The sequence below is a fragment of the Zootoca vivipara genome, chromosome Z, assembly GCF_963506605.1.
Source record: "Zootoca vivipara chromosome Z, rZooViv1.1, whole genome shotgun sequence".
Lineage (NCBI taxonomy): Eukaryota > Metazoa > Chordata > Lepidosauria > Squamata > Lacertidae > Zootoca > Zootoca vivipara.
In genome coordinates, this window is record NC_083294.1 from 22,058,946 (window position 1) to 22,072,836 (window position 13,891).

General features: G+C 41.1%; 1 protein-coding gene across 4 annotated transcripts in view; it reads right to left on the reverse strand.

The window, feature by feature from the left end:
- ARHGEF9 (Cdc42 guanine nucleotide exchange factor 9) overlaps positions 1–13,891 on the reverse strand; it is a 272,440-nt gene that overhangs the window by 13,555 nt on the left and 244,994 nt on the right. For all 4 annotated transcript variants that reach the window (XM_035113485.2, XM_035113484.2, XM_060270161.1 and 1 more), the window contains 3 exons: positions 10,738–10,869; positions 1,784–2,027; positions 558–626 (listed from right to left, as the gene is read on the reverse strand). In XM_035113485.2, the coding sequence (XP_034969376.2) occupies positions 558–626; positions 1,784–2,027; positions 10,738–10,869 (445 nt within the window). The remainder of the gene's footprint in view (positions 1–557; positions 627–1,783; positions 2,028–10,737; positions 10,870–13,891) is intronic.

The following is a 13,891-nucleotide window of genomic DNA, read 5'->3' on the forward strand; positions in this document are numbered from 1 at the left end:
TCATTTATTGTGTATGACTACTTAACTTTTTCTATATTTTCTGTAAATATGTACATTTTTTTCAGGTTGCAGGCCACCTAGAGTATGGTTTAATTATGGGAAGATGGCATAAAAATAATGAGGATGACTGCCCCACCTAAAGGATGGAAGAATCTGCTGTTTTCAGTTTCTCAGTTTTCCGTTCCTCAGTTCACCGCATTTCTCTAGTTTGCAGGGTTTTTTCCCAAAGTTCTCACAAAAAAACTTATTTTCATGCACATTTTTGTAAATATACACATTTTTGCAGGCTACTTCTCCTATTATAATGCAGTTGTCCATATATTTGCACAACATACACATTTATGCACACACGTTCCTCAAATATATGATTTTTGTGTGTGCTTTTGGTTGGGAAACTGTATTGCAAAATCCAGAGAAGTGCAAATTTCAAAGAATATCAGCATTTTGGTTCATATATTGGCTCAGAGAATGATAATTTGGTGGGTTTACATTAACCAAGATGGATTCCTCCCCCCTCCATGCCCCCCCACCAAAGAGAGCATGCACAGGTAATTTACCTTTCTGTTTACTGACTTTCCTTACTGTCATTGCTGCCTGCCGTTTCTGATTTTCAGAAATTTCAAAACCTAAAGAGGGTGTTGGAGGAAAGTGAATGTGACATAAAGGTCAGAACAAGCATTTTCTTCACCATGGTAAAAATATACAATTCCCAAATTTTATAGGTGAAATCATGTTAGTTTGATTGTTGTGTACACATACTCTAAATGGAAGGTCAACTCCACCTCATATAGTTTAAGTTTTTGCCAATCAGTTAGTGTACAAAATTAGATTGTCTGACTTAATGCCCCACACGGGTGTTCCCAGTGCTACTATTCTTTTGAAGGAGGAAATGAGGAGCCCATACTCATACCTTGATAAACTATCAAATGCCTCTTCTACCCTTCCCAACTTCCTGTGCCCCTCTGCACTATGGAATTTGTGATGACACACAGGCATCTCCCTGTTGCTATCTTTGTCTCTCTTACACGCACAGACACTTCGCACATATACAACTACGTCTCCCTCTCTCTCTCTCTGCCCAGGTACATCTCCCCTCCCCCTTAACTTTTAAAGAACACAATAACACGAGAAGAACCTGCTGGATCAGGCCCCATCTAGTCTAGTGTCCTGTTATCAAAGTGGCCAAGCGCATGCCTCAAGTAGGACCCAAGTGCAATAGCACTCTCCCCTCCTGTGGTTTCCACTCACACATGCACACGACATTCTCACAAAAGAATGGCCAGACTGCCCAAGTAATGCAATCAGTGACCATTATCAGGTCCTGGCAGACAGAATTTCTCCTGTAGACCACCTCCTCTGCTGTTGACAGCCTCCTTCAGTGATGTATGTATGATGGATTGGGGGGTGGTCTTGGGCTACAGGGTGGGCAATTTCAAAAGTCTATATAAGAGCTTGCACACCAATGTTCTGGGTTCCTCCTCCCTCCTGCATGTGGTGAGTGAGGACCCTGTTGCAACAGTTTAATAAAGATCAGGCTTACTGGCTGCTTTGCTTCTCAATATTCTTTGGTTGGCCTCTGTTATTTTCTACTACTGATACGGAACCCACTTAAGGACTCTGTGCAGACTCTTGGATACCCCAGAAGGGAAAAAGAGCAGATTTTGTTTACAACATACCCTTTAAGCTCAGGTAGCAAAATATCTTGAGACGGTCCTACTGGCCAGCAACTAGCCTGGGGTATGAATAACCCAGCCCACCAGCTGACTTGACCCATGGGGCTCACCTATCTTTTCATCTTCTTGCACCATCTTTCTCTCCTCCCGGAAAGCTCTCAACCACCGCAGTTTTTCCTCCAGCTTCTTGGCAAAAAATAAGTGCATTTCATCCGTCTCCTTGTTGCGAAGCTTGAAGGCATTCTTCATGCTGACATTAAAGTCGTCATCCCTTCCATCTTCGATATTCAAAAACTCATACCGATCCATGTCAATGCGTCCTTTGTAGTACAGGATGTCTCTCCTTATCAGGTCCTATGTGGAAAGTTGAAAAAAGAAAAAGAAACCATTTTAAAATCTAGGTGGACTTAAATACCAACTTAATGTATTTGGGAGATTTAACAATGTAATCAAAGAGCAGAATATGAAAGGCTGCTAATTAAGGTGGTCAGAGCTTTAGCTGCTGAACGTTCTTAAACCTTATCCTTAATTGTAATCCTAGAGCACTGGGAAATGGGATGTCTGTGTGTGACTGCAACATTGTGTCAATGCTGGAAGTATGCAGACAAGGATTGGATAGCAGTTTTCTATTCATCTATGAACTTCAGCCAGGAATTCACAACTCCACTTGCAAGTTTGCCAGGGATACCTTCCTTCCCCCCCCCCCATGACTTTTGGTGAGCAACACATTCAGCACCCACAGAAATCCCTACCATAGGACACATATTCACTGTAAACTTCAAGCAGGGAATAAGCAGGAGTCCCTTGTAAGAAGCAGAAGAAACTTTCACTGTTTCTTACCTTCTCCATACCCCACACAATGGAGAGGAGATGCCATTCTCCTAAGTCCTCTGTTTATGCTAGACAGTGCAGGAGAGAGGACCCCAATCATAGATTAGAATGAGCCTTACTTTGGCTTTCCCCCATCCTACGTATCAACACCTTTCTTTTCTACTCATTCTTCCAATGTTCCATTCTCTCTAAAGGTACAACCATTTGACAATGGAGGACATTCAGAATTGAGAGAAATACAACAGGAGCCAAAACCAGTCTTTCCCTGAAGTTCAGGCCTTGTTCAAACTGAGTTTGCTTCTAGACTCTGTCATTTTACTTTTCCCAAGCAACGTTCTTTTTTGAAATGAGGGTGAATGGCAGAGAACACTGTCAACAACAAAGCCAGGTGGTCTAAAACATGCTTTGGAGCAGAGTTGGGGAAACTGTGGCCCTCCAAATGTTGATGTACTACAAGACTACTGGTTCTCTACTGCTGATGGGAGAGCCACAGGTTCCCTGTCTCTGCTCTAGAGCATCATTTCCAGCCAGGATGCACAGGACATATAATTTCCTATGCCTTAAATGTTCTGTTCTGGGAGAAAGAAGAAACTACACATTTCAAAAAGCCCAGCAGGAATAGCACCCTAGTGATACTCCATGAGCCTAGACTGTCCATAGGGTTGATACTTACAAGGTTCTGGCTATTGTAAGCAAGGTCTTCCTATTGCTGATCTTACTCTTGTAACCAGTTTGCTGGGGGAGCAGTGGGAGATGGAGACTGGCAGCGAAACATTTCCCAGAACTGTTTGCTATTTATTTCTAACAGTTTAGGATTCTTAAACAAATTTCTCTCTGCTTACTGAGCAGCTAGATATTTCTGGCATAGCCTAATATCCATAGCTGCCAAGTCCGGATCGTAAAGATCCGGGATCGGCAGTGCGCGCACGACCGGAAGTTGCGTGACGCAACTTCTGGTGGCGCTTCGCCCTTCTATGGGCACCAGAAAATGGCGGCGCCAGCGCCGGAAGTCGCTTCCGCGCATGACCGGAAACACGTAAAAGCGACTTCCGGCGCCGGCGCCGCCATTTTCTGATGCCCATAGAAGGGCGAAGCGCCACCAGAAGTCGCGTCACGCAACTTCTGGTCATGCGCGGAAGCGACTTTCGGCGCCGCCATTTTCTGGTGCCCATAGAAGGGCAAAGCGGCACCAGAAAAATGGCCGCCGGGAAGAATCGAATTTAAGGGACAATGCCAGGATTTTCTGCCAAACGGGAGACCGCCGGGAAACGGTGAGAAAAAAGGGGTTTTCCCGGCGGATACGGGATACTTGGCAGCTATGCTAATATCCCTTCCTGCTTCTGTCTTGCTTGCATTGCTTGAGCGATCAGCCAGCCTGGCTGGTAGCTTATTCTAGCTCAGTGAATGTGCCACACTGCAAATATTTGGAAAGATCTTACAGGAAATTCAACGGAAAGGTACCGCAAAACTTGCAGATGTTAGTAAACACCCATCTTATCACAGAACATCTCCTACTCCTATCCACGTAGCAAGATATAATATAAATACTCCAAGATTCAAGACATAACTGTTTCTAAGATCTCAACTTCTGATGAACCTCAGTGCAGCCAAAATGAAAAGCAGGCCCTGCTGTATCAATCATTTATATGACCTGGTTCTAGAAAAGCTAACTCATCAGGAAAGAACACAAACCCACAGAAACCGATTATGTAAAAAGGCACAACTTTATAAAGAGAATCATACAATAACCCTTTAAAATTTAAATAACTAATTTCAACAGAACTGAACCAATGCTGTCTTTTACAAGAGAAGCCATAAACATAAATCAGGCTGTGCAGTGTTGATCTCATAACCATTCAAGTAGCAAGGAGTTGAAATTTCTTGGAAATTTTGTTTCAAGGCTTTTGAAAAGATAAATGTCACACTGAAATACTAATCTTAGCAGCAGGAACAAGCAGCAGACCAAACATCAACAAGATTTAATGGTGAAAAGTCCAGGAGAGGTTTTTGGCCAAGGGTAATCGGGAAATGATTATTAATTTAGACACAGACACTCATTTAGGACTGCTGCCACAGAGGTGGTGATTAAAAAACAAACAAATCCCATGCTCTTGCTGTCTGAATAGCTTTCTCATAGGATCAGTAGGGGAATCAGCTGAGTCAACTGACCTACATGAGTATTAGGTGACTCAGCAGATGACCAGTACAACCTGGTCAGCTCACCTACAGAAATATCTTGTTTGTAGGGTTAGGTGAGCACAGGAAAATGGTTGCTTAAACAGTAGAATTCCTGGGGTGAAACTTTGGTTCCCAGCTGCATGGTTTTTAAAAGGGAAAAACAACAGCAAGGACTAGGCAATTGAAGCTGGTGATGCAAGGAGAACTGACTGAGTACCAGCCTGAGCGTAAGAGAAAAGGGTAATGGGACTGTAGTAATCAACTTCCCCAGCCTAGCGCCCTCCTGATGTTTTGGGATATAACTTGCAACATCCCTAAGCAATGACCATGCTAGATGGGGGTGGTGGAAATCCAGTCTTAAGTTCAGTTTATCCTCATTTCTACATCAGTTTATGATTTCTCTGTGGATGCACTTCCATCCTCACTTCTTTTAATACACACATTTCTCAGTTCAATTGTGTACAGTAATTCCACTAAAATACATACTTGTGTGCACTTTCCATTAATTACACTTTTTTTTGGGGGGGGTTGCATTTTTCATATTGAAACTGCATCACAAAATTTGGAGGAGTGCAGATTTCAGAGGAAAGCTGTTTTTCAAATTCATGCATTGGTTCAGAAATAATCCATTGGGTGCAAATGTGCATGAATACATTTCTCCTGCATTCCTAGTAAGGTGATTGTTTGGTAGGGAAACAAATGAAGGACAGAAGCACTTGAGGGGAAAGGTGAGCAATCCAAGTATGAATATACTTAGTTTGAGATACTAATTAGACACCCAAATGCAAATATCAGAAAAGTGTGTGTAGGTACAGATTGCCTTGTGGTTTACATTTTTTAGTCTTTTTTTGTTTTTGTTTGGTTATGTTTGCACTTTTTTGGTTAACAAATCAATGAAACATTATTTTAAAAAGCTAAGTAAGTAAATGCAGAAGGCTTGAAATGAAATTGCATTAAAGGTACAGTATCTGGTCTTGCAGAATAAGGTAAGTCCAAATAATTCACCAATTCTGCATTCATTCACAGCTTCTTGAATCAAGTCTTTGTTAGTTAGTAAGTTTACACTTCTGCAATTGGCTTTTGACAGACCAATTTTACATCTTCCTCTTTTTCTTTCTTGCCTAGATTAGAACATTTATACTGTCTGAAGGAGCTCTCCAGGGTGCTGATCTGTTTCACTGTGGCAGAGGTTTCCAACCTTTTTGAGTCCGCAGCTCTCTTGACCAACTACCGTATTTTCTGTGCATTTTTCTGTTTTTTCCTTTAAAATAATGTCAAAAATTAGGGGTTGTCTTATACCTGGGGCCACCTCCGCCACACCTCTCTGCGGGCGCAGTGGCGCCCCCTGTGGCCTGGCGCCCTGGCATCCCGCGCCACTGGACCCGGGCCTAGAGACGGCCCTGGAGGGAAGGAAAGAGGCCAGTGTTGCCTGCGGCATCCCTGACTATCATTCAATAATAATAATAATAATAATAATAATAATAATAATAATAATAATCCCCAGCCACACTGGGCGGCTTCCAACAAAATATTTAAAATACAATAAAACATCAAACATTAAAAACTTCCCTAAACAGGGCTGTCTTCAGTTGTCTTCTGAAAGTCAGATAGTTGTTTATTTCCTTGACATCTGATGGGAGGGCGTTCCACAGGGTGAGCGCCACTACCAGAGTGCCATGGCATACTAGTTGAAAACCACTGCACTATGGAGATTCTGCTGGCCTTCCTCCTGGCCTTCCAAAATGTTTCTCTCCATATTATGTCACATTCTGCTGCTACCCCTTCACAACATTTTGGTGGTGTTTGATGCTGCAGCTAAAGCAGAACCTAAGAGACTTTCTGGAAGTGTGTTACTGGTCTCCAAGAGATGATAATGCCCTCTCTGTTGTTTAATGTACTGTATATTTCTTTCTGGTCCTTGAAACTTTAAGGAGAGGCAAACAAGTTGGATTGCTTCATGTCTGCTGTCATCCCAGTTTGCATGGCAACCTGGTTGCTCTGTAATATTAAATCGAAGCACAGTTGCCACTGAATTTCCTTCTAAAGAGAAGGAAACCTAGGATACAGGAAGCGGTTCACACCCTAAAGGAATTAGTCTGAGGCTGAGTCAGTATAAAGAGTATTTAGATTATTACTAGCGTTCTTGATATATAGCACAGCATCATGTCACAATAAATCACAGAGTTCTTCTACAAGTACAAATGAGTGTCTTGGGCTTACAGTTATGTAACTGTGTGAGTAGGTATGCATCAAGAAGTTCAGATTACTGTAGATCATGGCATAAGTAAGAAAACTGTAAAGGTAAAGGTAAAGGTAAAGGTACCCCTGACCATTAGGTCCAGTCGTGGGGTTGCAATGCTCATCTCGCTCTATAGGCTTAGGGAGCCGGCGTTTGTCTGCAGACAGCTTCCGGGTCATGTGGCCAGCATGAATAAGCCACTTCTGGCGAACCAGAGCAGCGCACAGAAACGCCATTTACCTTCCTGCCGGAGCGGTACCTGTTTATCTACTTGACATGCTTTCGAACTGCTAGGTGGGCAGAAGCTGGGACCGAACAACGGGAGCTCACCCCCGTCGCGAGGTTTCAAACTGACGACCTTCTGATCGGCAAGCCCTAGGCTCTGTGGGTTAGACTCTAATATGACAGGAGATCCTCCATGGTGAATTCTGGTGACCTTGGTATAAGTCTGATTACAAAACATGCCCTGAAGTCATTCAGGAAATGTCCAGAGTTTCTCACATCTTGCATAAAGGTCAGAATGTGTAAATTTAGCTGCGGATACACTCTATTCACCACCTGAATAGGAGCTATCAAGATAATGGTGAGAGAATTTGAAGGCAGAGAGAAAACAAAGGATGCACTAGGATGATATTCTTCCAACCTAAAACCTCCAGATTTCAGTAGTTAGTTTGGCTCTCCTTGCTCCAACAAAAATAACTCACTGTTCTCAAGGAATCAGCACATGTCTGCTTTACTTAAGGACAGGTATACTCCCCCCTCCTTTGCTTAACTTATTATTAGTGTGAGTCCTGCTGATAAAATTGTCATGCTCACTTCTGTAGGCTTTTGAGAAGACGTAGGGATTCTTTCACTCTTTAGATCAAGGTAGAATTTGCTGCCTGCTTAAACTGTATTTTTACTGTCTGAAACCGCATTTATGTAGTCTGTCATTTTCATTTCATTTAATAAACCAAGCTTTCTTTGTTACGGTAATTTGTCTCTCAAGGATCTTAATGTAAAGCTATTTGTTCGCCTTTAAAAATTACTGGTTGTCCATCTGGCAGTTAAAGAGATTGTTAGGATCACCAGCCCAAAACAAAAAGTATTGGATGTCAAGCACACATTCATAAACGGACACACATTGTAACTCTAGCAAATGATCCCAATATTTTATTTAGTGTGTGTATGGATGCACATGACTGCTGGACATGCATGTGAGTTCAGACACATACTGTACTGTAATAACTGGATAAATCTGACATATGCACATTTCACGCGCTGGGAGCAAAAAGCTAACTGAATTGTAGATCAACTTTGAGATCAAAGACACGTAACCCATAAATTCTTTGGAAATACATGTGGCTATGATTATGATTGATGTAGTTATTTAAGAGTTAATGATATTTTGCAGTAAAAATAATACAAATCCTCTTTATTAATTTCCAAAGAGAAATTCCATTTTGAGCTCCTTGGAAGAAATGTGGGATATTTATTTATAATGAATAGATAAAATGTGAATGAGATGCAAAAATTAAGTAAGTGATAATTGGAGCTTAAATCTACGTTAAATAAGAACACCTTCAATTTTTTACAGTAGCAGATTAGTGATAACTGCTGAGTTGATTGTATTAACACCTGCAATAGAAACTCTGCATTAAGGTAACCCAAACTCTGAAATTCCCCCCTCCCTCTGAATTCAGCAAACTGCATGAATAGTTCTAATTGAGAGCAGAAATTTTGCTTTTAAAATCAAGCTGAGCCTTTGAGGGAGCTGCAAATGCAGAACTGTGGAATACAAACAGCTGTGTGTTTGAACTTCTTCCTCAAGTCTTAGTTGGCAGAGGCAAATTCAGAGTTCTAAAATTCAAGGAGGAATTCTGGAGAAGGAAATTTGGTTATTTTTACATGGTCCAATTAACCACATCCTTTGAATGACTCACAAATCAACAAAATGCTATGCAAATGCAATTAAAACTAAAAACAGCCATTACAAAAAACAAAACAAAACAAAAACAAAAACTGTGACAGCCTGTCAGTGCAAAACCAGTAAAACACTTAAGAAAACAGTATAGGATTAATTTTTAAAATAACAAAGACTAAATTCCACCAAAGAGGGAAAACAAGAGTTCAGTAACAAAAATACTCTTAACTTGAATTATTAAAAAGCCTAGGAGAATAAAGAAGTCCTCCTAGAAGACAAAGGCACCAATTATTGTTGAGGAGGGTATTCCAACACTGTGGCACCACCACTAAGAAGGTTCTTTCCCTAAAAACTAGGTGGGAAAACCTGTAGAACAGCCTCCGAGAAAGATCTCAAGGTCTGAGCAGGTATATGGAGGAGGAGGCCATCCTTCAGGTATCCCAACTAAAAGGCATTTAGAGCTTTGAAGATTAATACCAGTACTTTTCACCATGCTCAGAAATGTCATGGTTATAAAACTATGCAAAGCAGTAATACAATAGCATGATAATATTACTCAGGCGCTGTGTTTATCCCACAGCGACAGCAAACACAATAGGGTGAGTGAGTCATCTGAATGTATGCTATCTTGCGCTCAGGAGCTGAATTAGAGGAAGAGTGAAACCCAATTCTATCACATCAAAGTTAATTGAATAATGTGGAAGGACCCCCTTTTGTCTTGCAAAGAGAATTACCCATCTCAACCCACAGGGCTTCGATATTGAACTTCCGACACCTTGACAAAAGAGACCTTATTAAAATTAATAAGCATCAACATGAAAGACAGAGCCATGAAGCCCTGAGATTCAAAGTCAATCCGTCATAAGAAGTCACGGCTTTCCCTCATTGTGCCAATTCCCTGGTGGCAGGGAGGATGCATTCATTGTATCCTGATGTGATCTGCTGACAGTGACATTACACTTCTGCTTTCTGTGCCCCCCCCCACCCCCGATTTAATCAAATTATGCTGGAACACAGAAGTTGAAAATGCAGCCTTCTACTCTTTTCATCAATAGATTTCCAATGCATTTACAAAAGAAGGCATTAGGACCTTTACAAAAGAACACAGATATAGGAAGAAACTAACAGGAAAGGCTATACAACCCTACACAACAACTTGGTTATTTGACCCTAGCTTCCTCCCTTCCCAGAGAATACTTTATTCAGTTGTTCACAGAGCACTAGAGCTAAACATGGAATTTCCAGAGCTTTCCAAACTTGTGTTGCGACACATTAGTGTGTCGGCTGCAGTGTATCACGAACGCTCCCAAAGCTCCTCCTGGAGGGTTAGTTTAACCTCTGGTTTGCTAGTAAAATGGAATTACTGTGTCACAAAATAATTTAAAACTGTGTCACAAAATGATGCATGTCCAAAAAGTGTGTCACCAACTTGAAAAGTCTAGAAAGCTCTGCTGTACACCCTGAATCCCTCCACCCAAAACACCTAGTGTTAGACCAAATCAGACCATATTTTATTCTTTCTGGTTGAGGGCCTCTACCCAGAATTTGGGCTAACAACATATCTGAACCATTTTCAAACTGAAAAGGATTTTCCGCATTAAACTGCACATTTTTCCATTAAAAATTCTATTTAATGCCATTTTTTCAATGTATTTCCCACAAAATACTGATTTCCAAACACATTTTGCTCAAGGTACACATTTCTAAATGTATTTTATCCTAAAAATACACATTTTAAAACAAATTTTGGAAAGTGTTTTTTTAGCTGAGAACTATATCACAAAATTCAAAAGTGCAAAAGTGGGTTAATATCTCTGTTCCAATGGGCACAGTAGTCTGTGTGGCACAGATCAGATAAGTCCTCACAGGAATTCACAAAGATTAAATTCTTCATACACCCCAAATTTCACTACCTTTTTGCAGAGAACCATCTGATGATCGAAGAGGAAGAAGACACGCTGCTGGCTTCGTCCATACGGCTGATAAATCCAGGACATCTCTCCTGTATAGATCAGCTCAGAGCTGCGATCCAAGATGTCCTCCCCCTAGAGGGTATAAGACAGATGGGAGAATAAATTATCCTACCTCTCTAACTAATGGAGCATCATTTGACAACAGGGTCCTCCTAGGATACCCATGAAATGCAATGGAATATGGAACATAAAACAGAGAAGAAAATCTTGCTTGCAGAATGGGAAAAAATCCTTTATATTTTCAGGGAATACAAGCAACATGGACAGAAATTTAGTATGCTGTATGCAGAAATTTGGCTGTTTCAAACTTCCCACAGGGATTCACATGTACCAATGGATAATAGTACAGTGGTACCTTGACTTACGAAGACAATCCGTTCCGCGGCCGTCTTCGTAAGTTGAAGTCTTCGGTTGTCAAAGCGCCTGTTTCTGCACATGCGCCGGCTGTGCGGCGAAAAGACTTCCGGGGTTGTCGACTTCGGAAGTCGAATCGTTCAGAAGTCAAATTGTTCGGTTGTCGAGGTACCACTGTACATACTTGAAAGTGATAAGGTATTCCTTTTTTCCAAATTGAATGTGAATTTTTTACTTCAAATTTTGACATTTGAGAGCTTTAAGACATATCCCCACTTCATGCTTTGGCAAGCCTTAAAAATGAAATCTCATAAATAGCTGTCAAATAGTAAGTACCATTATATGCCAACTCCATCTACAGAACAGACATGCAGTGAAAACGAAACACCATTGCATGCTAACATCAAATAGTATCAGACACATCTACCATTGCATGCCAGCTATCAAATACTCTCAGAAATTAACTGTCAAAATGAAATACTGCTGTAAGATAATAAATTTAGCAAACAGTTCAGCCTCCTGAAAATATCAGACATCAAAATTTGCAGGAGACAATTTCAGGTAACAAATTAACTATTCTAGATGTAGGGAGGAAGAATATGTAAATCACAGGTGGATAGAAGATTGATTTCTGGGTGATTTTCAGTAGATGAGCAAGAATTCTTCTACTCTCAATAACAGCTGCAACAAACTTAGCCCCCACCTCCGAATCATATGGACTGTGTAAGGACAAATTCCTGGGTTCAGAACTCTTTAATTGCAAGAGTTGTTTTTGTGTGTGTGTGGTTTTTTGCACTATGCTACTGAATCATGGAAATTTAGCAGATTACTCTGCTGCAAGCCTACTGATACCTGCTATAAAGCCATCAAATGTCAGGAAGGAACTTGGATTTTCAGGCACTGGCTGCTTCTTCTTTTTTAGACTGGAACCAATAAAAGGATCCAGAATATCTTGCTTGCCTAGACCGAAGGTGGAAAGATGTGTGCATCTGTAGAAAGCTCTGTGATCTGCATGGTGGGAATGTAGCCTACTGTACAAAACTAAGGGTTGTGTCTGTTGCTTTGCCCTCTTTTACCTTTGGCTCTGCCACTACGAGCCTGTGCCCCCCAGAAGACTGCCCACAAGGCAATGTGGCCCTTGATCTGAAAAAGGCCCCACTCCTATCCTTGTAGATCAAGGAGGGGGAAACAGATCCTTTTGAACTCTACCTCCCATCAGGCCAGGTTGGTGGAAGCTGGAGTACAACATCATCGGTAGTGTACATAGTGGAGGCAAGAATCTTCTCTTCACAACTTTATATTAACTTTATGTTACAAATTAATCCATTTTTTTAAAGGCTTCTGTTTCCTTTTTAAAAAGTGAAATTATTCAAGAAAACACTTATTGACCATCTTATGTTTTGGCCAGGAAAAAGGAGAAGAACCCCCTGCCTAACAAAAATAGAACATTTGCTCTTGGAGCCAGTTTTAGCAGTAGCTAAGGCCTGAGGACTTGAATGCCTCTGCAAGTGCTCCAAGATAATTAACTGAATCCAAAGTGTTGAGTCCCTGCAAGGGATGGAGAAATGAGATCGAGATTGAAAAAGATCAGGTTTTTATGACACTTTGGGAGCCCCACTTAAATGCACTGTATCAAGGGTATAAATAGATGCATTTCAAATCTCTGTTTGCAAACATGCACAGACCGGCTTAGATGAAAAAGCTGGCAGCCTCAGAGGTCAGTACGTATTCCATATGCAAAAGTACAGTCAGCATTTTTTCCTCCAAGACACGGTGATGTGCCCTGCAATGATTAGGTTGGAGGAAAGGTGCTTTGGGGATGTGGAGCCTAGCATATAGGGAGGGGCTCCAAGATGCCTTCTTTTTAAAATAAATAAATAAATAAAAGTATTTAGTAGACTGCCCTGAATATTCAGACGAGGTTTCCCCTGACACAATCCCCACACATGTAAAATATATTACAAAGACACAATTTAAAACAAAATTTACATATGAACATTGAAAGTGTTTGTAATGAGCATAGTCAACATGAAACCCAAAATGCCTCTCACACAGTGACCATTCAGCATCTTTCAGGCTCTCACATAATGCCTTAAAAACACAATAGGTGACCAGAGTTCATCTAAGGATAGCTGTAAGGCAGGTCATCCATAGTCACTATAACTTCTGAAGCATATGCAAGACTCTGTCTCCTTGACCCAGATGTGTGCTATGTATAAACATACCGGTTTTCTCCTTTGCCTCCCTAGGGAGACTGATGCTTTGCTCAGAAGGTACTGGATTCTCTCCACATATTATATATCTTTTAGAAAGTTTGATGATGACATTTGGGGGCAGTTAGGCAAAGGTTATTAGTGACATGAATTTGTAAAATCATATTGACACCACTGGGGATGTTCTTTAGAACTCAGTCCATATACCTGTATGCTTATAGAAGCATGGAAGAACAATGGGTGGCACTTGACCAAAATATTCCATGATCTCTGATGAGGGCTTGCAATGAAATGGTAAACCAATGATCCAATACAAAAAAAATCTCCATATTTGGTTGGCAATTGTCCACGTCTGGTAAAAGGATGGTTTCTGCAGCCCTTTTCATTAGCAGGTTGGTCATGCATGACTGACAGCAAATCATACTTCTGCCAGTGTGTTGCTTCTCTTTCCTCTGCTCCACTTTGGGCCATTATGTGAGGCCTCTTTATACCCTCTTATCCCCCACATTCTATGCCTGGTTATGCAG